This window comes from Diadema antillarum, unplaced genomic scaffold (genome assembly GCF_040938485.1).
Source record: "Diadema antillarum isolate AM-2024a unplaced genomic scaffold, OU_Dant_1.0 scf00000123, whole genome shotgun sequence".
Taxonomy (NCBI): domain Eukaryota; kingdom Metazoa; phylum Echinodermata; class Echinoidea; order Diadematoida; family Diadematidae; genus Diadema; species Diadema antillarum.
Window position 1 is genome coordinate 2,371,912 of NW_027271012.1, and position 27,238 is coordinate 2,399,149.

The 27,238-nt window shown below is 41.8% G+C and overlaps 1 protein-coding gene across 1 annotated transcript; it reads right to left on the reverse strand.

Moving 5' to 3' along the window:
* Positions 1-1,604: 1,604 nt before the first annotated feature.
* On the reverse strand, positions 1,605-26,956 carry LOC139720210 (tetratricopeptide repeat protein 33-like). Its single transcript, XM_071631572.1, has 5 exons — positions 26,931-26,956; positions 12,909-13,138; positions 12,073-12,154; positions 10,552-10,683; positions 1,605-1,997 (listed from the first exon to the last, which is right to left on the reverse strand). The coding sequence occupies exons 2-5, from the start codon at positions 13,136-13,138 to the stop codon at positions 1,605-1,607; spliced, it is 837 nt and encodes a 278-aa protein (XP_071487673.1). The 5' UTR covers positions 26,931-26,956.
* Between the last annotated feature and the right edge of the window lie 282 nt (positions 26,957-27,238).

A 27,238-nucleotide genomic window follows, 5' to 3' on the forward strand; every position in this document is an offset into this window, starting at 1 on the left:
CCATGCGACACTTGGCGCTCCATACATATTGTCCATGGTTTAAACCATGGTTTCAATTGTACAACCTTCCTGAATTCGGGCCTTAAATGCAGGTTTACATTAAGCCTTACCATGGCACCTGCATCCTCAAGCAAAGTATCCCTCCAAAATATGTGCCCTCTTTACCTAGCAAATTGTCACTCTTGGCCCAGGTGAAACAAGCCGACTTATATTTGTTTGAGCAGTGCTAATGTCATTACAAACAAAAAAGTAGCAAAGAAGCCACCTGCCATACAAATGATCACTGGAAGTAAAAGAAACTGTTGAGAAACTTATTCATTTCTGAGACACAACAGTGTGTAAGGATTCATAACAACTATCATTTATTTGTGTACGGGCAACATGGATATATGGCATACACTATTAAATTGGTTGCCATGCTGTCTTTAGTGGTCACCTGTTAACATAGGATTTTTTTTTTTTTTTGGGGGGGGGGGGGGGGGTTGGCTCTTAGTTTTCCCCTAGGTAGCCACCCATAATACACAGGCAACTCCCGTTATAATAAAAGTACTTGGGACCAGCTGTTTTCTTTTGCTATATCAAAATTTTGCCATAACATAGCCAAACAGTGAATTATATAAAGTTAGATAGTGATACTTTTGAAACATGAATTTTTACTTTGTTGTATTACGAATTCAGTAGCAACCGTATTCATTATGCAGTGCACTGTATGTGCAGGTTACACAGTGTATAAAAATACAACGTATATTAAACCATTCAAGCTCCACAGAAGTTACAAACAGTGGATAATGGAATCTGACACTATAAATATACTGTTAGCAATGATAGAAGTCCCCTTACCCCAAGAAGGGGGGTCTTCAAATCCTGGCGAATGACAACTTGGGGGGGGGGGGGGAAGAATTTTATCTGATGGCATCGAAGAGCAATGAAAGGGTGGAAACACATCATGGACTTTCATGGACTAGGGTATAACTTTGTGTGGGAGAGCCCCCTAGCCTGATCTCACTCACTCACCCCCCCCCCCCCCCCCCCACCCTTTCAGAAAAAATTCAGGACTGAACTCCTGTTCCGCAGTCTCTTCACCCTGGTAAGAGCCAACTCAAGTGCATAAAAGATACCAGCTACACTGCTTGATGACAGCTGGGTGCAAATTAAAAAAGGATGTGGTCGGTTTCATATACTTCTTTGTGGACTAGGTGAAAGTGATAATGATCCTCTTGCTTCATCCCCACAGACTGGTATTCATCCATACTTTGCCATTATCCAGTTACACCATGTTACACAGAAAAAGATGAAAAAGAACCCAGGAACCACAACCTGTCAGTTAGTTGCTTTGAAGAGGTACAGACATAAAGAGAAGACCTTCACTTCTGACAGAATGTCTACTCATAAGAGAACCGGCAGATGTTGCTTGTTTGGTATGGCATAATTTTTCACTGACCCTAAGTGATGAGTAGTGTGATACAATTTTGCATTCATGCACACTAGGAAGAATAGTGTAAGTTACATGCTACTGGGCTCCATGTCCCATGCCTTCACCACGTTTTCTTCAGGAGACAAGCGTGAGATGAGTTGAATCTGGCCAGGACTGCTCAAGCCTCAGGTCACCTGTAACCTTCACGACAAAACAGCGAGCTGGGCTTGCCACATTCATCTTGGCAGGTGGAGCTATCATCAGACCCGCCTCCTCCTTGGCAATTGTCATGGCAATCAGCATATGACGTGTGCATCTCAACGTTGTCTTCTGACAAACAATCCAGTCTTGTCAGTATGGAATCCTGCAACTTCTCCTGCATGTGCCCCGTCTCCATCGGTCCTTCAGTTTCTCGTGCACCCCCCTTCCCTCCTCCTTTGCCCACATCCTCCTGGTACTGTCGCTGTCCTTTCCTCCTCTTCTTGGCTTGTCGCTGCAAGGACCATGCCCACTGCAGGTCGCTCTCCCACAGGTCCCTCTCAGCTGGGTTGATGTGGATGGCCCGGCTAAACGACTTAATAGCCTGACAGAGGAAGAGAGAGACAGATATTCAAAGGTCAGGTTGTGGGCACTCAGATATTAATATCTAAGGCCAATTTACGTACGACTAGGCCACAGAGTAACACAATGAAAATCAGAAATAAGCCAAATACCAGAAGATGATTTTACTACCAGTAACACAACATGTTTGAATGCTCATCAAATTTGTGTGAATTGCTATCCTTGAATTCCTTGTAGGTATCTGTTTTAAGATGCTGGGTAATGTAGGTTAGATAGAAACATATAGGCATTACAACATACAACTTGTACCTTGTATTTTGCAAGTGGCAATCAGCAATGTAAATGCATATGAACATAGCACCTTCATCAATCGTACTAACACTGATGAGATGCTATTTGCAGACACTATGTGAGATAAGCTCTCCACAGATTTCAAGTTCATACTTGTGACGAAGCATATTAAAGGAATATAGGGTCTATAATGAATATGACTAATAACATATTCATTGCACATTATTGTGCTTGGACATAGAGCTGTAGATCGGCCCAGGCAGACCATCCAAAGTAGAAGAGAAGCCAAACTGCTGATGAGTGTCTTTCTCGAAAATGAGAAATGCTGAAATTGCTGAGAAGCTTCATTTTGGGAGACAATGTATATAATAACAAATTGTTCCTGGTAGACAATGTACAGAATAAGAAAGTGTCTCAAAGTGCTGATATGACCCTTCTTTGTACGTTACATAAGGTATCCTGAATTCGATGAGAGGGATCACACTTGTTTTAATGGTCAGCTGTAGGCACCTGGAATCGAGACAAGGGAATACCAGTTGTAAAGAAAAGGTATAACTGGTGGAAGTCTGACACTGGTCAAAACAAGATGAGGAGTGACAGTTTTATCTGCCCCATGAGTACTAGCTTTAAGTTGACAAGGGGGTAATGTGCTGACATTAGTCCCTAGGTGCTGACACTAGTCTTTATTGTGCTGACACTAGTCTTTATTGTGCTGACACTAGTCCTTATTTTGCTGACAGTGCCTTGTGGAGTGTCCACTTCATAATTATTCATCAGATGACCAATGGTCATCTATATGATTGGTTAATTGTGTCGGCAAGGGGAGGGACATCTATGTGCCATATTTAATGTTACATCTTAATTTGGTTTCCAAGAGGGGCGGACTCAGTAAAATAATCATATGCATGAAGCTTGAGAGCCTGAACAAAACCAGGGTGCAAGACCCCAAAATAGTTAGTTACAACTCGACATCTTCAAGTAGCTCATGAGTGAAGAATCATTTCACTCCAATTGTACACATCATTTTTCGGCTGAATAAAAGTCCAGCGGACACCAAGGTTCACATACGACTTGTGTGGAATGGGACTTTGATTTTCAACGACTGCTGGTGTGTGTGTGCAGGTGAATGATGCGTGAAAGGTACGCCAACATCCATGAATGTTGAAAACCTCGTTACACTTGGTGGCAGCGGTGGGATGAACTCCCATGAAATTGCAAGCAAGCAACCATCAGTTGAGACTGTTTCTGTGTGATCCAGAAATATCACCTGAGTAGCCGAGTAGCAACCATGCTGGTTGTGATGTTGCTGTTATAGAACAGTTTCTTGAGACTCAGAAGTTTGGCGAGTCCCAACATTGAGAGAACAATTTGAAAAGCTAAGCTGAGCTGCATGAAGTCAGTCGTCTGCAACGCAGTTGTGATGTCTTCAACGCTTCCGACATTGGGCTGACCAGGTTGCAGACAGACGCCGGTCCAGGGACGGGCTGAGACGAGGACGTGGACGGTGCCGTCAGGACGGAGTCTGGGACCCAGGAGGGACGAGACTACACGGAGCAGCAGACAGCTGAGCAGGGTGACCACAACACATCGCCAGGGACGATTGACAGGGAGAGCAAAAGTCTTATCGTAGGGGGTAAGTGAGCTTCTCTTGGTCAATTTCACGGCAAGGCAGAGGGGGTAAACAGTACTACAAATAATCACTGTTATATCCTAAGTGTTGTGACAGGTTGTTGTTAAGACTGTATTAAGCATGGAGGGGGAAAGCAACTTAAGTCAGTTAAGAATGCAAGAGTTGAGGCAAAAGTGTGAAGAGTTGGGGCTGCCACATGAAGGACTGAATAGGAACCAGTTGGTTCAGAGCATAGAAGAGGCAAATAAAGGGCAAGTTTCATCTCAGCCAGGGGCGACTGTTGTTAGCACAGATGGGGATGAGGCCCAAAATGCTGCTGCACGCAAAGAGTCTTTAGAAGAAACGCGCATGCGCTTTGAATTAGAAAAGTTGAGAATGCAAGTGCGGCTAGCAGAGCTGGAAAAAGAAAAGCGTGAAAACATGCCTGTCGCAGCACCTGGAAATGCAAGCGTGGTGGAGGGAGGTATTAGGCGGCAACTTCCCTTTTACAAAGAAGGGGAGGATGTAGATGTATTCCTGCGTACTTTTGAAAAAATGGCCCATTTGAATAACTGGCCTAGGGATGTATGGGCACTACAATTGGCCCCACTGTTGTCAGGAAAGGCCAGAGAGGCATATGCCAGACTGTCATTAGAGAGTAGTAGGGACTACGACGCGGTGAAAGCAGCCATACTGCGTAGATATGACCTGACTCCAGATGCGTACCGGGTCAAGTTTAGAGAGTTAAGAGTTGACAAAGAAGAGACGTACACAGAATTCTCTGTGAAGCTCTCCGACCTGTTAGGGCGTTGGCTAGAGGGGGCGGGAGCAGACACAGATATTGACAAATTGAAGGAGCAAATCCTTATGGAGCAAATGTTGAAGCAAGTCCCCTATGACTTAAGAGTATGGCTCCGGGATCATGAGCCGCCAACACTTCAGGCCATGGCGAGGCTCGCAGACCAATATGTGCAGAGTAGAAAAGGAATGGGAAAGCCCCAGGGATACACAGGAGGCAGACAGGACCTCAGATCATTCCCTAAATCTGGAGGAAAGCCCAGTTTTGGGAGCGGGAAAGGGGAAAACATACCCCAGAAACCGGTACACAACCAAGAACAGAAAGGCAGTCGGGGGAAGATACAGTGCTATAAGTGTGGCAAGCTAGGGCACATAGCAGTAAACTGTCAGAACGCTCAAAAATCTACCCCAAAGGAGGAAAGGGATGCAAAACAAGACCCTGCATACTTCTGTAGATCTAGACCCCACAAATTCTTAGAGGCATACACTAGCCAGGCTATGCTAGGAGGAAGAAAGGTGAGCCTATTGCGTGATTCAGGCTGCACCCATTCCCTTGCTAGAGTAGACGTAGTAGACCCTGACCTCATTATCCCAGGAGAGACAATCCATGTTAGGGGTTTATTCATTAAGAAAGAGCTACCAGTGGCCAGAGTACATCTGAGGAGTGATGCCTATGGTATTCAGAAGTGGATCCGTGTGGGAGTGGTCGATGATATTGAAGTAGACATGATACTGGGCAATGAACTTGTCCATGAAGAAGACCCCGAGTTGAAAATGCCCGTAGTGAGTAGAAAGGAAGAGGGCTTGGTAGTGACACGGAGCCAGGCTCGCGTGGAGAAAGAAAAGGCAGAAAACGAGAGAACAGAGAGGGAGAACTCCCAAGTTCGTGTGAGAGACTTATTCAGCATGAATGAGGGAAATGATGAAGTAGTTGATGCTGACAAAGCTCCCATGGATGGGGAATCTCACGAGCTGGAAGAAAGTAGCCACAAAGCAGGAGAACAGATGGGGAAGAAAGAATCCATAGACTCGAGAAGTAGAGGGCACAGCCAATTAGACATAGGGGTAACAGAATTAATTCAAGCCCAGCAAGAGGACATAGGCCTAAAGTCAATTTGGGAGAAAGTAGAGGAGGAGGATGGAAACAGGAAATGCTACTTTTATGTGGACAAGGGGGTGCTCATGCGTAAATGGTCTGGTGCAAATCAAGCCCAAGGGGAGGGATACAGACAAATAGTAGTCCCTAAGCAGTACAGAGGAAAGCTGCTACATATTGCACATGACAATCTGACGGCAGGTCATTTGGGTGTTGGTAAAACACAACAGAGACTGATGCAAAATTTCTACTGGCCAGGGATATTCCGGGATGTAGCAGAATTTTGCAAAACATGTGGTCCATGCCAAAAGTGTGCAAGTCAGTACCGGGGAGGGAAGGCAAAACTAGTATCAGTCCCAGTGATCGGCAGGCCATTCAGGAAGGTTGCTATGGATATTGTGGGTCCCTTACCAAGAAGCAAAAAGGGCAATAAATACATCCTTGTCCTCTGTGATTACGCAACACGTTATCCCGAGGCAGTACCCCTCCCCTCAGTAGAGGCTGAAAAGGTGGCAGACGAACTGATAAAGATCTTCAGCCGAGTAGGGATTCCAGACGAGCTCTTAACAGATCAGGGGTCAAACTTTATGTCCCTCCTAATGAAACAGCTGTGTAGTAGTCTGGGTATCAAGCAGCTAAGGACCAGCCCTTATCACCCCCAAGCCAACGGACTGGTAGAGAGATTTAATGGGACTTTGAAGGGGATGCTGAAACCCTACACTACAGAAGGGGATGTGACCTGGGATGAACTCATCCCCTATGTGTTGTTTGCATACCGGGAGGTTCCCCAAGAATCAACGGGATTCTCCCCATTTGAACTTTTGTATGGGCACAGAGTAAGGGGACCCCTAGATATCATTCGGGAGACCTGGACAGGTGAAATTCCCTCACAAGAGAGCATAGTGACGTATGTGCTAAGGAGCAGAGAAAATCTGGCCGCAATCACGAAAGCAGCCCAGACAAACCTAGCCATGGCCCAGAAGAAACAACAAGTGTGGTATGATAGGAAAGCCAGAGCAAAAGACCTGAATGTAGGCCAAAAAGTGCTGGTGCTACTCCCATGCAGCACTAATAAGCTAATGGCTAAATGGCAGGGCCCCTATCCAGTGGTACAAAAGCTGAGTGACGTTAACTATGTGATTGAGATGGGGGACAAAAGAAAGAAACACCGCGTGTTTCATACAAACATGCTGCGTGAGTGGCGAGAGCGGGAGAGTACATTGTACATAGACGTTGAAAGTGCCGAGTGTGAGGAATTAGACGAGGTCATCGAGTCAATGACCTGTGAAGTGTCCCCATCTGAGGTTAAGATACCAGACTACCTCTCAGATGCACAGACGAAACAAGTGACTGACATAGTGGGGGAGTATAGCGACATCCTTAGTGACAAACCTGGACGGACGGATGTAGTGAGACATGACTTAATCACTACAAATGACCGCCCAATCAGACAGAGGGCATACCGACTCCCACATGCGTTAAAAGATACAGTAAAGAAAGAACTAGATGAGATGTTGGATGCGGGAATCATCTCCCCTTCCGATTCCCCATATGCTAGCCCCCTTGTGATTGTTAGAAAGAAAGATGACACCCTTCGACTTTGCGTCGATTATCGCAAACTTAACCAAGTGACTGAATTTGACGCATACCCAATGCCCAATATTGAAGCCATCATAGATGAGCTAGGAAAGGCCAAATTTATGACCACGATCGACCTGACAAAAGGGTACTGGCAAGTTCCCCTAACCGACGATGCAAAGAGAAAGTCAGCCTTTATTACACCCTTTGGCCTCTTTCAATTCAATGTGATGCCTTTTGGGATGCAGGGCGCGCCAGCCACCTTTCAGCGGCTTGTAGATCAGGTGCTGCGTGGATTAAGCAAGTTTGCGACTGCGTACATAGATGACATTATCATCTACAGTGAATCTTGGGAGCAGCATCTGGTCCATGTCCGGGAAGTGCTAGAAAGGTTGAGAGCGGCAGGCCTAACAGCAAAACCCAGTAAGTGTAAAGTCGCCAGGAGGGAGGTACTCTATCTGGGGTTTGTTTTGGGAGGGGGTTGTGTGAAACCCGAACCAGCTAAAGTGGAGGCAGTAATGAATTACCCGCAGCCTGCAACAAAGACGGATGTCAGAGCCTTCTTGGGCCTAACAGGCTATTACAGGAAGTTCATTCCAAACTATAGCAAAGTGGCAGCCCCACTCTCGGACCTCACTCGTAAAAATGAACCGAGACTAGTTAGGTGGAACAACGAATGTGGTCAGGCATTTGAGTCCCTGAAGAAGTCCCTTGCTTGCTCACCTGTGCTCAAAAACCCTGACTTCTCCAAAGAATTCATTGTACAGGTAGATGCCTCAGAAAGGGGAATTGGAGCAGTTTTGAGTCAAAGGGATGATGAAGGTGATGATCACCCAGTGGCATACATAAGCAGAAAGTTACTGCCAAGAGAGCAAAAGTATGCCACTATCGAGAAAGAGTGTATGGCAATCGTGTGGAGTATCCAAAAATTCCAGCCATACTTGTTTGGACGACAGTTCCTCGTACAAACCGATCACAATCCTTTGAAATGGCTTCACACGATGAAAAATCAAAACCCAAGACTGATGAGATGGAGTCTGGCACTACAGACACACTCAATGAAACTTGAGCACAGGAGCGGTAGCAAAAATGGGAATGCAGACGGTTTGTCTAGAATGTAATATATCTGAGATGGCATGATATGACTAAGATGGACGAGGAAGTACTTGTAAGTCATATGTCCAGTTAAGATATAACTGTAAGTATGTCTATATGCTAATTGTATGTTAGTTAAAAAGAAATAAAGGCCAAGTCAGGTATCCGTGTAACTGGCTAATTTCAACTCCTAAAGCAACCAATCACGGGAAATATTATACATGTTATAAAGCCGGACTAGGCCCGGTAAGCATGCAATACTTACCTTTTGAATGAAATAATTATGTGTGTCAACTCTGCCTTGCCAATAGTGAAAGAGAGCTCACAATTGTACCCTAGACGTGACATGTTGAACATTGCTATCCAAAGGAAACCGTGCATCAAGAGACTGAGTAACTAGAAGTCAAGAGATTCGAACAATCAGCGATGAACCCGAACACACATGCATAATTATCTAGCATGGACACTTTGAAAACTGGAGATGTGTCGTCATTAAATGTGACTAAATATGCACTGACTAAAGAAATATGATCGATTATGCTTCTGGTGTTATGTACAAATGCATGAGTAATAATGTTTATGTGATTTCTTGATTTATGATTTAATGATGATTGTTTCATTTCATACAGAACAGTGACTCTCAGGTATCCATCCAGCTATTGTAATTGGAATATGAAAAGGGTCTTAATGAAGTGAAAACTTTCAACAGCATTCCATCCCCTTTTCATTGTCTTGGGTAGGGGGATGTCTGTGACGAAGCATATTAAAGGAATATAGGGTCTATAATGAATATGACTAATAACATATTCATTGCACATTATTGTGCTTGGACATAGAGCTGTAGATCGGCCCAGGCAGACCATCCAAAGTAGAAGAGAAGCCAAACTGCTGATGAGTGTCTTTCTCGAAAATGAGAAATGCTGAAATTGCTGAGAAGCTTCATTTTGGGAGACAATGTATATAATAACAAATTGTTCCTGGTAGACAATGTACAGAATAAGAAAGTGTCTCAAAGTGCTGATATGACCCTTCTTTGTACGTTACATAAGGTATCCTGAATTCGATGAGAGGGATCACACTTGTTTTAATGGTCAGCTGTAGGCACCTGGAATCGAGACAAGGGAATACCAGTTGTAAAGAAAAGGTATAACTGGTGGAAGTCTGACACTGGTCAAAACAAGATGAGGAGTGACAGTTTTATCTGCCCCATGAGTACTAGCTTTAAGTTGACAAGGGGGTAATGTGCTGACATTAGTCCCTAGGTGCTGACACTAGTCTTTATTGTGCTGACACTAGTCTTTATTGTGCTGACACTAGTCCTTATTTTGCTGACAGTGCCTTGTGGAGTGTCCACTTCATAATTATTCATCAGATGACCAATGGTCATCTATATGATTGGTTAATTGTGTCGGCAAGGGGAGGGACATCTATGTGCCATATTTAATGTTACATCTTAATTTGGTTTCCAAGAGGGGCGGACTCAGTAAAATAATCATATGCATGAAGCTTGAGAGCCTGAACAAAACCAGGGTGCAAGACCCCAAAATAGTTAGTTACAACTCGACATCTTCAAGTAGCTCATGAGTGAAGAATCATTTCACTCCAATTGTACACATCATTTTTCGGCTGAATAAAAGTCCAGCGGACACCAAGGTTCACATACGACTTGTGTGGAATGGGACTTTGATTTTCAACGACTGCCGGTGTGTGTGTGCAGGTGAATGATGCGTGAAAGGTACGCCAACATCCATGAATGTTGAAAACCTCGTTACAATACTACCTGATTATGTGGAAAGACAATAACATCACTCCTTTAATTTAACTTCATTTTCTTTAAATGCTGAAATCTTGCTGACTCTTTGAGACGAGTGAACCAGTTTCATTCATTTGGGTAAATATCACATTGGGAAAGTTAATTACATGCTAACCGTACATTCTCCCTCAACAATCAGTTCAAAATGAAAATGAAGCATTTCTGTCCACGCTCTGCTGAAATGCATTGAGAACGAGCTGACAATTTATCCTCAACAAACTATGAGACACTCAATCACTTTGATGTATCCTACATATCATGCACAGCATGCAAGGTGGTGTAGGTGATGCAGTTACCATGGTGATTTCTCCAAGGCCCAGCTGGGCCCTGCCTAGAGTCTGGTGACCGATCCACCACCGAGGGTTGGCAGTCGTGGCCTGGTGGGCTGCCTCCACCGCAGGGTAGACCTCCTGAAGCTCCATCAAGACCTGTTGGACCAAAGTACAAAATACAGTCAACGCAACTTGACTCTCCGCAAAAACAGCCTTCCCGAAAATCTTTGATCCTGACAGTGCTTCAATCATTGCGCAGCACTTCTGCTGCAGTGCTTTCTTCGTTGCTTATTACAAATGTCTGGAAATTAATTGTATTAGAGTGAAAAGAGATTACCAGGAACCTTAGTTCCATAATCCTGTTGTGTTCCCATGGCTTTGCTGCTGGAATAAGGCAATCTTACACTCTAGCAAGCTATCTAACTTTAAGATCAGGTCAAGTTTCAGGGGATAACTTGAAGCTGATGAAAAGTTAAGTGATGTCAGGTGGCTGTGCAAGTGGCTGGGTAAATAAAGGCTCAGGATCACTTTCTCTTCAAAGACAAGTGCTCCTGTCAAATGCTGTAGTCTGGGAATCTTCAAAATCTTTAGAAAAAAAAACCAAGAACAAAATATGAAGTCAATTCTTCAGAAAAGGACATGACATGCTTTAGCATTGAGACAGAGGCTTCACAAACAGATTCAGAGAACGTACAAACCTTCTCCTGCTTCTCTAAAGTATGCAATAAAGTCAGCTTGAGTGTACATGGCATGCATGTTGGTATCATCTCCTCCTCCTCCTCCTCCTCCTCCTCCTCCTCCCTCCTCTTCTTCTTCTTCTTCTTCTTCTTCTTTTCTATGCAATACATGTCTCTTTCATATACCGCTATGAAATGTACCTCTGATCTGACTGGGCACTACGTTATCATCTAATTCCCTGTAGTAACAGCAAGGGATTTCCCATTCCTCAAGACATATAACTTCACATCCCAATGGCAATCACCTGTAATGCAAAATGATGCTAAAGGGCCACTACCAAAGAAACACTGTGAGTAGGTACATGTAGCATGTCACAAGTTGGGTCTCCAACACCTGTACATGCACCACTCCTATTTCTGATCTGCTAAAAACCTCCGCAAAGTTTGCGGGTGTGAAAAGGGTCACATCTTTTTCAGAGCAGCATCTTCAGCACGTCTTCTACTAACACTTGATACGTATCATATCCCTGTCACTGTTGACAAAGTTATCCTTTGTGCACATAATAGTAAGACAGCAGAAGAGTGCATGTCTTTGTGTTGGTAAATTATTTATGTCTCAAATGATTAGTATTTCAGACAAGAATTAATCTTGTATATTCAAATGAAGTCTGTTAGTTATGCATCATTTATGTCATAATTGGCAATTCTAAAAACTCACCCTGTCTTCATTTTAAACATATATAATTTTAAACATAATGTAATTTCAAAGAGGCGTTCATGGATTGCACTGGAACTTGCAGTCTTCTATCCAGAATTTCGCACCATGCCAATATAAAGTGGCTTATCAACATTTTTCTCTCAGTCCCACCTGTGCCTTCATCTCGTTGAGTTCTGCACTGCCTGGAGTGAGCTGAAGAGCTTCATCCCACTTGCTAATAGCCTCCCAGTACCTGTGGGAAATACATCACCCCATAAATATGTGAGTGAAGAATGTGATTTGTGAACAAAGTGATACTTCTACATGCAAAGATACAAGATACACAACATAACAGATATAGACATGTATACAGACTGTAGTGCATTAAATACACGCACCAAAACATTCTCATTACCGGTACACACATAATCTCTCTCATCAACACATCACAGACATTTACATGCACAACTACTTGAAATGTGACACGTTTCTTCCAGCATCAGATATCTTTTTCACACAAAATAAAGAAAACGCAGGAAATCTTTGCAATTAAAGAGCACAATTAAAGGTCCATCAAAGCCAATCGAAGGCATATAGGGGATTTTGACTGTGTGCATATGGCCGCCACAGCCCTAGTTCTCTCATGATGCCAAGTAGTTGTTATCCAGTTAAAAGTTGTCCACACACATTGTCTGTTTATGACAGCAGGGTTACCCCCCCCCCCCCCCCCCCCCCCCCCGGCAATTTGGAGGGACAGTGCCGTCATCCTTCCTAAAATCAAGACCAACAGGAAATCCCCCTGAACATATTCTAGATTCTGCTACAAGGGGCATGCGAGAAAATATACTAAGGAGCATGTGCAGCTCATTCAAATTAAATCTTTCTGTAGCAGTTCAGTATAAGAATATCTGTCAATTGACAAGCCCTCACTCTAGGCTCAAGTACATCCTCGAGTTGTGCAAGTCGGCCCCATATAAATGTATTCTAGGTTTACCAGTTGGGATTACCTTCCTGCCTCAGCCAGTGTTTCTCCCTCGGTCCTTAGTCGATTGCTCTTACTGGCCCCATCTTCCAGCAGGAAAATCTTCCTCCGCTTGCTGAATGCATCCCACTGGTTGCCATGGACACCAGCATCCTCATCTGCAGAATCATCACCTCCTGTCACATCTTCAAACTTGGCTGATGATTTCTTGGACACCCTCTCTCCAACTTTGCGCTTCCAACCAAAACTTGTCATCTGCAGACCACGTCATGAAGAAAAGAGAACACAGAGAAAGCACAGAAATGAGACATGCTATTAACTGTTGCATACTTTTATAAACATTGGGGAGGGGGCTGATGTTATACTCTCAGACAATAATGTGCTCCTGCAACAAAATCAACAAGTTGTGGGCTGATGGAGGGATGGACAGACAGACAAGAAGAAAATGCAACACTCTACCTCTAGGCCTTGTGGGACAGACACATGCCTGAACACTACTAGAATGAGCTAGTATACATTGTACATGCCTTAAAACTGCAGCAAGTCCTGAAAATTAATGAAGTAGATGACAGCCACATACCCCCTGCAAATACCGTATGCAACACTTTCGAGTTAGGAGCACCTACAATTACTTTATTACATCCATCACTGTACCCTCCTTCTCCTCCTTCTCCTCCTTCATTCTTTTTGTTGGTCCTAAGAGCACAAGTGTTAATTTTCAAAACATACTGTTGTCAATCTCAGCTTTCTATTGTCATGTGAATTTCATAAACATGCATAAATAAGATCTTTGTTTCAAACTTCATTTCACACTTAAAGGGACGCAGTCCTCACGAAATTTAAAAAATATGTTGTTGTTGGTACCTCCAATGAACTACTTTCATCAAAAACAAACTTTCAAATCACCAAATAAGCTCGTACATTTCGGTTAAAAAAGTGTGACTCTGCAAATGAGCAAGTCTTGGCGGAGAGTCATACGTCATCGATGCACAACTTTTTCCAGCGGTGTTCTGCTCGTCATCCCTAGTTATTTAAAAATACATGTTTACTATTTATCTTTATATTAATTGTGTATATAAATAAGCTTGAAATATTTTGTTTGAAATAATAAATCACATATTGTCACATTTTATGAAAAAATCAGATATGATCATTTTGAACACTTAAATTGGTTTTCTGAGGCACGGCTGTCAACTTGAGAGTAGGGCATCAATGACGTTGCACCTTTTGGCAGGCTCTTACACAATCGCTTGCAGGAATTATTTTTTAAAAATCGCGTACGGAGACCATTTTTGATGTCCACGCGTATAAATTGGTGAAATGTTATATTTTTTACTCTTCTTAATTATCAGTACAGTGAAAATCTCAGGACTGCTTCCCTTTAATACTGAAGTTACAGTTACAGTTACAGTTACGGTGTTAGAATTGTAGATTTTCTTTGAAACCTGTACTGCCATTATGATATTATGTCTAACAATATATGTAAGATACAGTTCCAAACATTAAACTTTGATACAGTGTAAACAAAAATCTGAACAATTTACATACAAAGCATACTCCAGCAAAGGCATGATTAATTTACTTTTCATGAATCTTCTCTGATGAATGTATCATTCATGGGTTACGGTGAGAAGTGTCTGTGGAATAATACCCAATAATGCACTTTGCACTATGTACAGTGTATTGTGATTCTACAAATGTTTGTATAAAATACAACACTGTATGTTGAGTGGCGGGCAGACAAGCATGAGTTTAACCATGAGAGCAACAGCTCGAAGAGTAGACTGCAATCCACTTTTGAGATGGGTTTCCAGTATCACGGGGAATCAGCATACTGTAGAAGGCAGAAAATTGTCCCTCAGTTGCAAACAACACATATTGCGCAATATTCCAAGACCACTGAGTGAGATACTGCAATGTACGGTGGACTGTACATCATCGTTTGTCAATACCATTCCTGCGTAGGCATGAGTGTGTGTGTCTGCATGTGATGTGTGTGTCTCTTCCTCTCATCTTCCTCTCTCCTTGCACACACACACATACACATATACACACATCTATAATCCATACACACACTGATGATGAATACACAAATGTGGGGATTCCCAGAGCTGATCTCTGGGTGCTGTACCCAAACCTTATTGACTCTCGAGCCATTTCACCTCACACGGTCACAGCAAACGGTTATTGTGCAACAGTTACTGTCAAAGAATCACAGTCAAGGGTACCAATCGTAGCAAGGCGATTAGATACACAGAATTCTTCTCTGACTTCTCAACCCAGCTTGAGTGTGTGATGAATCAAGTTTTGTCTACACTATAGCAGCAAGAGTACAAGAATTGGTCTCCTCCCCACCTTATTCCACAAGAGGTAAGCACAAGTATTCACAACAAATGTTTGTTGTGATCCCAACTTCATTTCCAGTCTGCAACCTGCTGTCCACCATTTCAAGATCCTAGAAAGTAAACTGTTGGTAGCAGCAAATTTTTCTCAGGGATAAGTCTATCCTCCTTTACTGCTCATTTGCAGGATTACTCCAACATCACATAATTTCGACAATTTTCCTGGTAAATTTGTAAAAGTATGGCACTGGATTTCAAACAGGCAGAACAAACGAACAAAAGCAACATATATAGAGACAAAACACAATAAACAGATACTGATCCATACACAAACAATTGAATAAAAACACAAACTTTTGTCTCCAAGCACACATGAATTCACAGAGGAAGAGGCATTTAAGGTACTTTGTGGCCACTGATACTAGGGCCCTGTTTTAAATGAAGAGTTACTGTAGCATTGATTATAAAGTTGATTTCTATGGTAAATCTATGGCAGCCTGTGTGGCAAGGAAATTTAAAATTGATTATATCTTTTGATAAAAATGGGGCCTAGGACTGTCACGTGACACTGTCCGGCCACCACCTGTAGCAGATGCTACTGATGGGCAGATCAAGCCCACGAAGTGTACAGTAGAATTATTTTAAGTGGCTAAAAGGCAGCTCTGAGAACTGCAACAGCATTTGGGTTGCTCTACCATTTCAATCACTTTTTGGCACCATTAAAGCACATTGTGAATATCTATCTAGCTCAAGCAGTATGTATACAATTTAGTTAGATTTTAGAAATCAAGCTTTATTACCTGTGAGTGCTGTAGCAACAACACCAGATAAGATCTACAATGATGTATGACACAGCATGTGCACGATCTGATGTACACTTAATGGGGGGGGGGGGGGGGAGGTCTTCCACTGAAGATTCAACTTGGAAGGCAGTTTTCCTCCAAAGGTTTGATAATCCGAAAAGAAAAAGAAAGAGCATACTGTAACACAAGCTTCAAAATTGCATTAAAATGTAGTAACCTTATTTCACACTCAGATTAACGAACCTTTAGAATAATGAACCTTATTTCCTATTTGGATAGTTATCAAACATTTCAAAACTTGTACGATTTAATTTTCAGATTAACAAACCTTGAGAACAACAAAATGTAAACAGGCAATTTTTCTTGATCACTTTGAAATAAATTGATCACATAGAAAATATCTACAGCATTGCTTGCAACAAAGATATTATGTTTCATATGCAATAATACATTTAACTTCAAACATGACTTGTAATGTATGGGATTTTGATTGACAGGGCTGCATACACTTTTTTGATAACATGCAAAGGGGCAGAGTCCTCGATGTATAGTACTGTACGAGCTGAAATTTTCGCTGTGGTTTTATTTTCGCGAATTTCGCGAATCGCCTTTGAATCGCGTTCAGTTAGACCATCGCTACCCTGAAATTAACAACACGTGAAAACGTCCGCCAAGTAGCAATTCGCGAAAATATCTGTACGCGAAAATTTCAGCTCGTACAGTACGTATAAATGCCCTTCCTTAGTCTGAGTAGTCATAATGGTAACATACCTAACCTATTAAAATTGCTATCACCTAATCATTAAATTGCCTATTTTATAAAAAGTCTGTAAAACACAAGAAAACTTACAGCAGTAAAGTGTAGACACGTATACTTTTGTAGCAGTTAACACAGAAAGCTACCAGGTATTTGATAAAAGTTCTGTCATTGTCACTGGAAACAGTGTACATACAATATTAAGATATTGGCTGTTTTCCTGATTTTTGCACTGATCTCTAGTATGTGTGTGTGTGGGACAGAAGAGTTACAGGATTCATTGTCTAAAGACTCAGCTACAGTAGAAAAGAGATTAATGCAAATTAAAAGGACAAAAATACAACTGAAATCCCCCTCTCACCAGTTTGTCATAACATCGTAAGGTATAACATTTTGCTTTCAATGAAAACAAAACCATAATACACGTGTATATGTGAATTGTGTGAAAGCAGCAGCATTAATAGAACACAATATCATTGATAGTTTTATGGAGAATCCCACGATCAATTAAAAAAGCATGTGCAATTATCAGTGTTTTAGTGTGTTGTCAACACTCAATTTGGACTAAGGTAGGCATACTACAGTTCATGATATCATGTCAGTATACAGTAAATATAACGAAAATAAAAAGCGAAATCCGCAAAATTTCATTTTTCATAAAAAGATACCTTTTTCATAGGTGTGATACTAACATGATATGCTAAGGGTAATATGATTCCTCCTGCTTTCTGAAAGAGGTTTAGTCAAGTGTTCTTCCACTGTGCTGGGAAAGCAATTGAAGTAGAGTGTATGTTTAATCTAATATTTTCCATTGTTGTCCATACTGACACCATGAACTGCACTAGTTTTCATATCCAGCAGCAAAATCTTGGACACTTTTGAATTGATCGTCCAATTTTCCTCAAACTTTATCTGATGCTTTCTACTAGTATTGATACTTTCACTCTACCCACATTAACATTTGGGGGTAAGGGTTCCTAAACAAATTATCAAACCATTTTCGTCCTCCTCTTGAGCTAATTCAGAAATGAACACATGTGGCAACCTTCCATTTCTACACAACACTTAATTGACACAGTCATAGAATAATTTTTATGTCAATAGCTCTATTGGTACTGCTAGGGGAAGCTTGCTAGGAGGACTTTAAAAAAAAAGACAATTATTTTGTTAGCAGGTTTTTCACTCTATCAGGCTACAAAAACCCTCAAAGTTAAGGAGTTGGGACATGACAAATTACCCAGTTCACATGAAAGAGGAGTTTTTTACAGCAAGGTTGCACTGTAAAATGATTCACCTTATTTACAATGTTATGACATAGTATACTGTTGAGATGGGGACTCATTTTTGGTGTCCTGTTTCCTATACTTCATGATATGCCCGGTATTGTGCATGTAGCTTGGACTGGTTGCATGAGCATGCTACAATAACTCCACTTATGATGGACCCTGGAGTCAATTACTAGTACTGATCATCTTCTTCTTTGCAGAGAGTAAACAAAGGCCGAGAATCAAATGGACGCTGATGGTGCAAAAGCAGCCCCCGAAACAGAGAGCCTGAAGTGTCCTCTATGTCTAGCAGTATTCCGCAACGCCACCCTACTGACCTGTGGACATACCTTCTGCAAGCCGTGCCTCATGAAGTGGGACAGGACCCGTGAGGATCAGGACCACATGGTGTGTCCTGTCTGCAGGGAGATCACCCCGTTCCACAATGGGAAGCGTGTGGATGGCTTGCCGCCCAATGTATCCCTCAACGCCCTGGTCGATGAGCTCACTTGCAGCGGAAGAGGAGTGACAGCCATCCTGGAGTCTCAACAAATGTGTACTTCCTGCAAGGAAGGGCACGGGGCAATCTCATTCTGCTTCACTTGCGATGTCTACATGTGCACCGTATGCACCCAAAGCCACAAGCAGATGCAGGCTTTATTTGCCGGGCATAATGTTGTTGACATGAAAGACATAGAGGAGGAAAGGGTCCATGTTCACACAGCATTCGATAGGTGCTCTGAGCAGCATCAGCGTGCACCAAAGGACCTGTTCTGCAAAGACTGCACAATCCATGTGTGTCTGAAGTGTGTGGTGCTCTCTCACCGTGACCATGCAATAGAAAGCCAAGATGAGTTTGAGGCAAAGATACAAGAAAAGGTTCAGTACCTCACACAGTGCTGTGAGTCACAGAAAGCAAACATTGAGAAGAACATTTGCCAGAATGAGCTGGAGAGGCAAGAGGTACACTGCGTCATGAAGAAGCTGAAACGCAGCATCAAGGATTGCCATGATGTCAAAGCCAGACAAATGAAAAACAACGAGCTAGCCTTGCTGGACAAGGTTAACACATTGCAAACTGAATTGTGCGGTAAACTTGATGGTCTAAAGGCAGTTCACAGGCAGCAAATAAAACAAATGGGCTGCATGCTGGAGCTAGTACAGCACAGCAGACTTGGGGAGCTTGAGAAGGATAGTCTGGTTGCCCACAAACAAGTCTGTACAGACCTGAAGAACTACCTGGCACGGCCAGTTGACAAGAACTCTGCCACACGCATCAGGGACACAGCGCAGAAAATGACATTTCACCCTGCAGAGAGGGAGCTTCTGGCAATAGGTCAATTGGAAATCAACAGAAACAATGCCCTCACCACAGATCCCTTATTCCTGGGGGTTGACAAGACTTTGACAATCCTACAGCAGGTGGAGCTCCCTCAGTGGATGTATGGCATGACAGCCTTGTCAACAGAAAGGGTTGCAATAGGGTATGGCTGGTATCGCCATGGCTCTGATGCATTTAGTCTTTCAGGAGAAAGAGAAGAATATCTTGGAGCTGAAGTTGGACCAGTGTGGGACATTGCTAGTCTAGGTGACAGAAAATCAGTGTTTTCTCACAGTAAAGGGGAAATTAAAGTCTATCATCACAATAAACAGCTGGTACAGTCCCTTCTTACGAAGAAGGTAGATTACTACTTCAAGCTGTGCACAGATGCAAAACACATCTACTCTGTCAATGGCACCAATAAGATCCAAAAGATTTCCAGCAGCCGAAACAGGTCCAACAACACTACTAGAGCTCTAGTTCCACTTCTGCGAATGGGCAGCATATCAACAGGACTCACCAATCCACGGCAGATCTGCATCATAGGGAAGAGTGGCATGATTATCACTAGCAACGACGAGAGTTCACCACACATGATCACCATATTCGACCCAGAGGGGAATGAGACATGCAGCCTTGAACGCACTGATCTCGACGAATACCTGTACGCCGCCGTGGATTCTGAAGACAGAGTGTTCATAGCCCGGGTCACATCAACAAGCCTGGCCCTATCAGCCTACAGTCTTGAAGACCAGAAACTCGTGAAGGAGACAAGGTTCAAGGAGTTAAAGCTGCCAGACCTCTACCCTTGGTGGTGCTACATGACTTGCCTCTCACCGCATCTGCTGGCCTTTGCCAGTAACAAGCAACTATACTTCATAAAACTCCCCGCCTAGCTAAACAAAACATCCTTGAAGGGGAGTGAAACCGGAGTGAAGCTTGCCACTGCAATTGTAGTGTACATGTTGACTGAGTAAATGCAACGATATTTCGATAGTAGAACACATTTATAAGTGAAAGTTTGAGGAAAATCTGACAATCCATTCAAAATTTATAAATTTTTGAAGTTCTGGTGACAAGACTGCTGGATCAGAAGACAAACATGACGTCACATATATGTATGCACTACTATAAAAGAAAATACTGTAAAAGTGGATATTTTCGCGTGACTAATTTTTTGCGCTCGGCTGGATAAGAAGAGTTTCGCGTGCTTTTAATTCCGCAGCATCAAGACATCAACCACAGAAACATATATGGCAAGCAAAAATATTCGGGTGCTTTTATTTTCGCGTTAGTTTCTGACTGCGCAAAATGCACAAAAATTTCAACACCGCGAAAATTTTCACTTTCACAGTACACGGAAAATTTCACAAAATATCACTTCATACGAAAAGTACATAATTTCATGGACTTGTTACTAACATATTCTGTAACTAAAAGTTAATATTATTCCCTGAAATTCTGGGAGAGGTAAGCCTAATGCTCTTTCAATTTGCTAGAAAAATTGAAAATATGTTGAATTTTCTTTATATTTTATACTGTAGTGCATATGTGATGTCAAGATCTGTTCAAGTCTTCTGGGTGGCTTGCTTCAAACTGAAACTTGCACTGTAGAAGGTGAAAGTCTGGGCAACACATACAGACCTGATATGTGATGTGCGCCCAGGACCACTCCCACGTTACTTATTATACAAGTTACACTTGTAATGAAGTCTAGTCAGGTAGTCCCACTTTAATCTTTTCTACTCAGTCTAAGGCTATCCATGCACCCCCCCCCCCCTCCCCCCTATTTCAGGGTTTGGGGATGGAGGCTGGAGAAAAATGTATGCCTATCACAAGTTTTTGGAAGGGAAGCTAAACAAAGTTACGGTACCCTCTAAATGAAGGAAAAGTGCTGTGGTGAAGAATGTCTGCAATGTCAGTACCTGTGTGTGGACAGGAACATATTTAGGGACTTTCTCATGCTGAATAAACATACCACTATAGATGTACTTCCTGCAGCACTTTCCTTCACTCAAGGTCCAGGTTGAGATTTCTACAGATGGACATGTCTGGTAAAAAAAAAAAAAGAGAGATACTGAAACAAGTCATGTGCGAAATGATATTTATTTGGGAGAGAACTTATATCGAGACATTAATCACTTCTTAAAAATCAAGTATTGTAAGACATACAAGTATTACATATCATTTTTGCACCTACACGCTGTACCATGATAGCATAGTGTTTTGTACAGCATGGGTGCAGGCAGTGATGTACAGCATTGTATCATCATAGCTTTGTCCAACATAAAAGGGAATCCTCTGACCGAGGTTTTTTTTTCTCGAAATTTCAGCTTTTCCGTGCATTGTACAACTGTACATGTATTCGTAATTCATTTTATTAGCACTAGTACCAAATGTAAACTTGATATCATCAATATCATTTAGAAAATGGATTGACTTTCTCATGTCCTATTCCCCCTTATAATTCTGTCATACCACTCTACACTAGCCTATCCTCGTTAGCTGATACACGCATGGGAGCATGCATGCACATTTGGTAAGTGGTGGGAGTAGAATCTAAAGGCTGTACAATGTATCTCACAAACGGAGACGTCTCCGCAACGTCCCCAACTTATCAGTTGCAGCAGTCGCGGAGACGTCGCCAACATAAAAATGGCTTGCAGTCTCACCAAGGAGACATTTCTGAGACGAGTTATGGCAGGTGTCAAAAAATTTCAAATATGAGGGAGCGGTTGCAGGATCACCTGACTTGATCTGGGCAAGATGTCAGCACACAGATGGGTCACATGGTTTCTAAAGTAGGCCAAACAGTGTCAAATAGAGTCGCGGAGACATCTCTGCGACCTCTCACCAGCTTTTCTGGTCTCCAGAAGGTCTCGGCGACGTCTCTGAGACATCTCAGAGACATAGCGGAGACATCACGGAGACGTCTCAGCATGCAGTCACGGATATAATTAGTCTCTGCGACGTCTCCGCGACTGATGGAGATGTCTCAGAGATGTTGCAGAGACTTCACGAAAAATCGAACATGTTCAAATTTCTTGCGACTCCTTGGAGACTCTGTAATTTTCAGGAGACGTCGCAGGGACATCGCGGAGATGTCTCTGCAACTAGCGACATCTGGAATCGCAAACTAGTCGCAAACTAGTTTCAAGCCCGGTGAGATACCCCCTTAAAAGGACCCCCTTCAAGGAATTTTTTTTTCTCCTAGAGCTAAGCCCCTAAAATTAAAAAAAACAACAAATGGGAAGGCGCATGCAGTACAGACAACCGCCTGAGTGTGGGGGGGGGGGGGGGGGGGCATACCATGGCCATGGGATGGCACAAGGAGTGGAGGGCAAGTCCAAGATAAGGTCCCCTCAGAAGGCAAAATTTCATCTTTGCTCAATATTGACATGTTTGGTATCATTTTGAAGCTTATGAGTTGAAGTTTTGATTTCCATGGAGGAAAAAATGATATTATGTAAATTTATGCAAATTTCAAGGGCTTCATTTGCATGAATGTGAAACACAGCGTTACGTATGGGACATTTATAAAAATTCATATCAATTCAAAGGAAAGCAAATGATATTTGATTAATATGTGGACATAAGAAGTTCATCACATAGTTTAACTTGGTATGAAAATTTAGGGATTATGCAAATGATTATGCAAATTAGCTCGTGTCTTATCACGAGATGTCCCATACGTAACAAAATGAGGTCATTTTTTAAGGTTTTTTCTGAAATTGCTAAGGTTATTTTAATGCCCTTTTGGAAAGTTCTAATTTATTGTTTAGAGAAATTAAATACCAGAGAAAAAAGAAAAAAAAAGTAAAAGAAACATTTTTTATTAGGCATTGAAATAATGTTACGTATGGGACAAATGTGTTACGTATGGGACATTCTCATACATATTGCATGTGAATGCATGTAGCTAGCTGGGAAGGTCTCTCAGTACACAAATGGTCAATCATCCTGAAGAAAGCATCCCAACATTGCAGCTACTTTTTGAGTTATAGACACTTAAAACAATACATGAACTTGACTGAACAATTTTCAGAAAGGGGGAGGGGAAAATGGCAAAATACACAATGAAAAATCAGCATATAAGGGATGGTATAGTTTTTTGTAGAAATGAGGATTCAGTTTTCAACATTTAATGAGATGATTGGAAACCAATTATATGAATTACTTAAGAGCATACAATCTTAAGACTAGAGGAATTCAAAGTTTATGTGATGGAGTTCCAATTTGAAATGGTTGTGATATATATATATAAAAATAAAGTTAAATGATTTTTTATTTATTGCAAGTGATACACAAATTGTCCTTATTCAGTTTTCAATAGTAGCCACGACAAAATTCATGGGTATACATACTGAGGTGTGACTCGAATCAATGACCTGACTGCTAGACAGACATCACATATCTACTCGATCACTGGGGTTCCACGCAGCAGGTATTGCTTATTTATTAAACTTGATATTTCTTGTGTCAAGTTGTTTTTTATTGAAACTGAATGGCAAACTGCCCTTCATCAATGGAAGTAAACACTTAACTATTCAATTTTTCAGTAGTAACTATCCTGATGAAAATACAGTACATACTAAGGTTGGTCATAAAAAATATAGAATATGATTAAATGTGATTATGATGGTAAATATCTGGGGAATATTGTTTCCTTGTCAATCTAGATTATCAGTATTTGAGTAATTTCAACTGATTCCACCTCAATAATTATGCAAAAATTTGTTTATGGGTATTTTGCAAAATTATTTTGCAAAATACCCATAAACATGGTTTTCCACACACTAAACGAGTGGGGGACAAAGGGCATGCATACCCAAGTTGGTCATAAATATATAAAAATATGATTGAATATGATTATGATGGTGAATATTTGGGGAATATTGTTTCCTTGACAATCTGGATCAGTATTTGAGTAGTTTCAACTGATTTTACTTCAATAATTATGCAAAATACCCATAAACATGGTTCTTTACACACTAAATGAATGGGGGACAAACTGTCCCATACGTAACTGTCCCATACGTAACGCGTCATGTCTGTCTTTAATTAGAACCTGTAATTAGAGCTTTTTGCCTAATTACATGAAACTTACCTGTGATAATCTTGAGTGTTGTGACTTTCATCACAGTGAGTTACAAGTTGTAGAATGATATACTTTCAGAGAGTTTTGAGGTTGAAAAAAATGTTCAAAAAAACAAAATTTTTCTGGTCCCATACGTAACGGCACATATTTTCTCTTCTAGAATATAATTGTCAAGGTCATTTTTCTCAATTTTTTACATGATTATACTTCTCCTAGATATCAATCACCATGATGAAGTTCAATATGATCAAAGGCCATTAACACTATTTTTCAGGTCATAAAAGTCTCTGAATGTCCCATACGTAACGTGCGCGTTATCTTGGACTTGCCCTGGAGCTAACATTACAATATGTGACCCGCTACAACAAAAGGATCCGAAAGTCGGGGGAGGACAATTTTCTGAAAATGACATTTCCAACTCTTCCTCTTTAATTTCATATACACCATGACTCACTCAGTTGCAGAGTTATCGATGATTTTATTAGCACATGTCCAGTGGTTTAGTGAATTAGCGTTTCGAGAAAACCCACTTCAAAGTTTTCCTTAAGACACTATCATTATCATGGGGAAACAAGATATAGTTTTCCCCTCTTGACAATAAAAGGTATGAGCCTAGCAATCTCTGCAATGTTCATTCAAGCTTAGCGCCAGCGGTCTACGCATGACCAATCAGTAACCAGGATGCCACGCACTGACCAATAAAATCATTCCCTCATTGGTAGGGCCGGAGTCTAGCTGCAGCGCTAAATCCAAATCTTCAGACATATTTCTGTTCCGCTGAAAGTCAGAAAATCACAGTAAAGAAAAACGCTTATTTCTTGCCTTTCCTTTCCTCATTTAGCTTCGAAATTTCGGCAGATGATAGATCATGAAGGAACAATGAATGTCTAACTAAATGGGTAAGATCTGTGAAAGGGGACAAGTTAAAGCAATTCTGCACATAGGTTGTATGTCTGCAGATTCGTGTTTTTCTAAGCTTTTATGCCATGGTCCATAACATTCAACATGGCCACTTTGTCGATAATCTCATTTCCACAACTTTAGGCTGACCCATTATCCATCTTCTCTCTTCATATTCAAGATATGGTTCGCTGTGCAAGTTATGTGTTGAATATAAAGAGAGAAAAATGGACTGTCTAGGTTAGCCTTTGTGGGACTGACCATGCAAGTTATCAGACATGTGGGTTATGGACCATAATGTTACAAGAAACCCTAAGACACAAACTTGCATTCTTAAAGGCTAGCCTATTTTATCTATATTTTGCCACTTTTATTGACAGATCTCACCTATGGAAGCATTCAGTGAGACATTCATTGTTCCTTTTTTGAAACTGAAACCTAGAAAAAGTGCAATTTGTCATCATTGTCTTTTAATGTCAAAATTCTTGTGCCCCATCATATCAATAATCATGCATGACAATCTCCTTCCATTAAGTGCAGCTTCATGCATGCTTGAACTTACAGAAGACTACGCACTGTCTATGAATGGGACTATACTTAGTAGTTAGCGTGTGACTTTAGCCAGACCAGACGCCATGCGAATACAGCGACTGGGCTGTGCATACTGTAAAAGTGGAAATTTTCGCGGTGTAGAAATTTTTCGTGCATTACGAGCAACCAGAAACTATCGCGAAAATAAAAGCACGCAAATATTTTTGCTAGCCATATGTTCCTGTGCGTGATGTCTTGATTCCGCAGAATTAAAAACACACAAAACTCTTCTTACCCGGCCAAGCGCTAAAAAATTTGTCGCGTGAAAATATCCACATTTTCAGTAGTTATGTGTGACTGAGACTGAGAGTGTGCAGCCGTGCTCCACCAGTCAAATTCCACAAGTAGACACTGATACTAGTGCATTTACTTATTTAGAACCTACGTACAATAGCCCGACCAGACGCTGTCAATACGCTGTGCAAATACAGCCTGTCGCGCTCGCGCTACGTACAGCGACTGGGCTGTGTATAGTTAAAATCCTACAAGAGTACATGGAGTGCAAATGAACCAAAATAAAATTCCATCATTTTTTGCGTTACTTATATGAGCTGCATTTGTCAACATTTGTCAACATGAATCATGATTATGAATGTTTTTCTAGGTAAATTTATCCATGGAAAGAAGAAGAGTTCTTTCATTATCACAACCAATTGGCAATATTGTGCTCTTTAAACGGTTATGCAATTATGCCTCTATTCTAATACTATAGCTGACAATTACACAATAGTAGATGTTCTGGAATATCTAGCCCTCCAAAGTTGGATTATTGTATAGAGGCCTTTTTTATACGCACTGTATGTATTATATTTACAGGACTCCAAATGCAACGCTGTCAATTTACAATGGTAACTGTAGACTGTTACTGTGTTAGTGAGTTGTCACAAAATTTTCCACAACCACCCTCCTGTGTAACTCAACTGTTTGTGTCACGACGATCTGTACCGAGGTTGATTCGAGAGTACAGTACCTGTCGACGTCGTGGTAGCAAACCCGTAGGCCTACTCGAGGTCGAATTTAGACACCAATTCTTTCCAGCTCAACACCGATTACCCCTGTAAACGCCTAGCTTGACGGTCGGCGCGATGACTTCTACCGGACCCTGGACCGGTCCGTAGGCGCTAGGCTCGGCCATCGCCAGCGGCAGCAGCCTCTGCTAGCTGGTGGTGTAGGTGGTGTAGTGCGTGTGATCATAGCAGTGCCGTAGTGCATGCTAGCTTGTAGAGTCGAGTGTACATGGCGGTGGCAGCCACGTAGGGCTAGGCCGGCTGGCGTTTT

Coding starts and splice junctions, on each gene's coding strand:
- LOC139720210 (XM_071631572.1), bottom strand. CDS start 13,138: ATGACAAGTTTTGGTTGGAAGCGCAAAGTTGGAGAGAGGGTGTCCAAG. Junction 12,155..12,908: donor ACACTGGCTGAGGCAGGAAG/GTAATCCCAACT, acceptor TATTTCCCACAG/GTACTGGGAGGCTATTAGCA. Junction 1,998..10,551: donor GCCTTGGAGAAATCACCATG/GTAACTGCATCA, acceptor TTCCTCTGTCAG/GCTATTAAGTCGTTTAGCCG.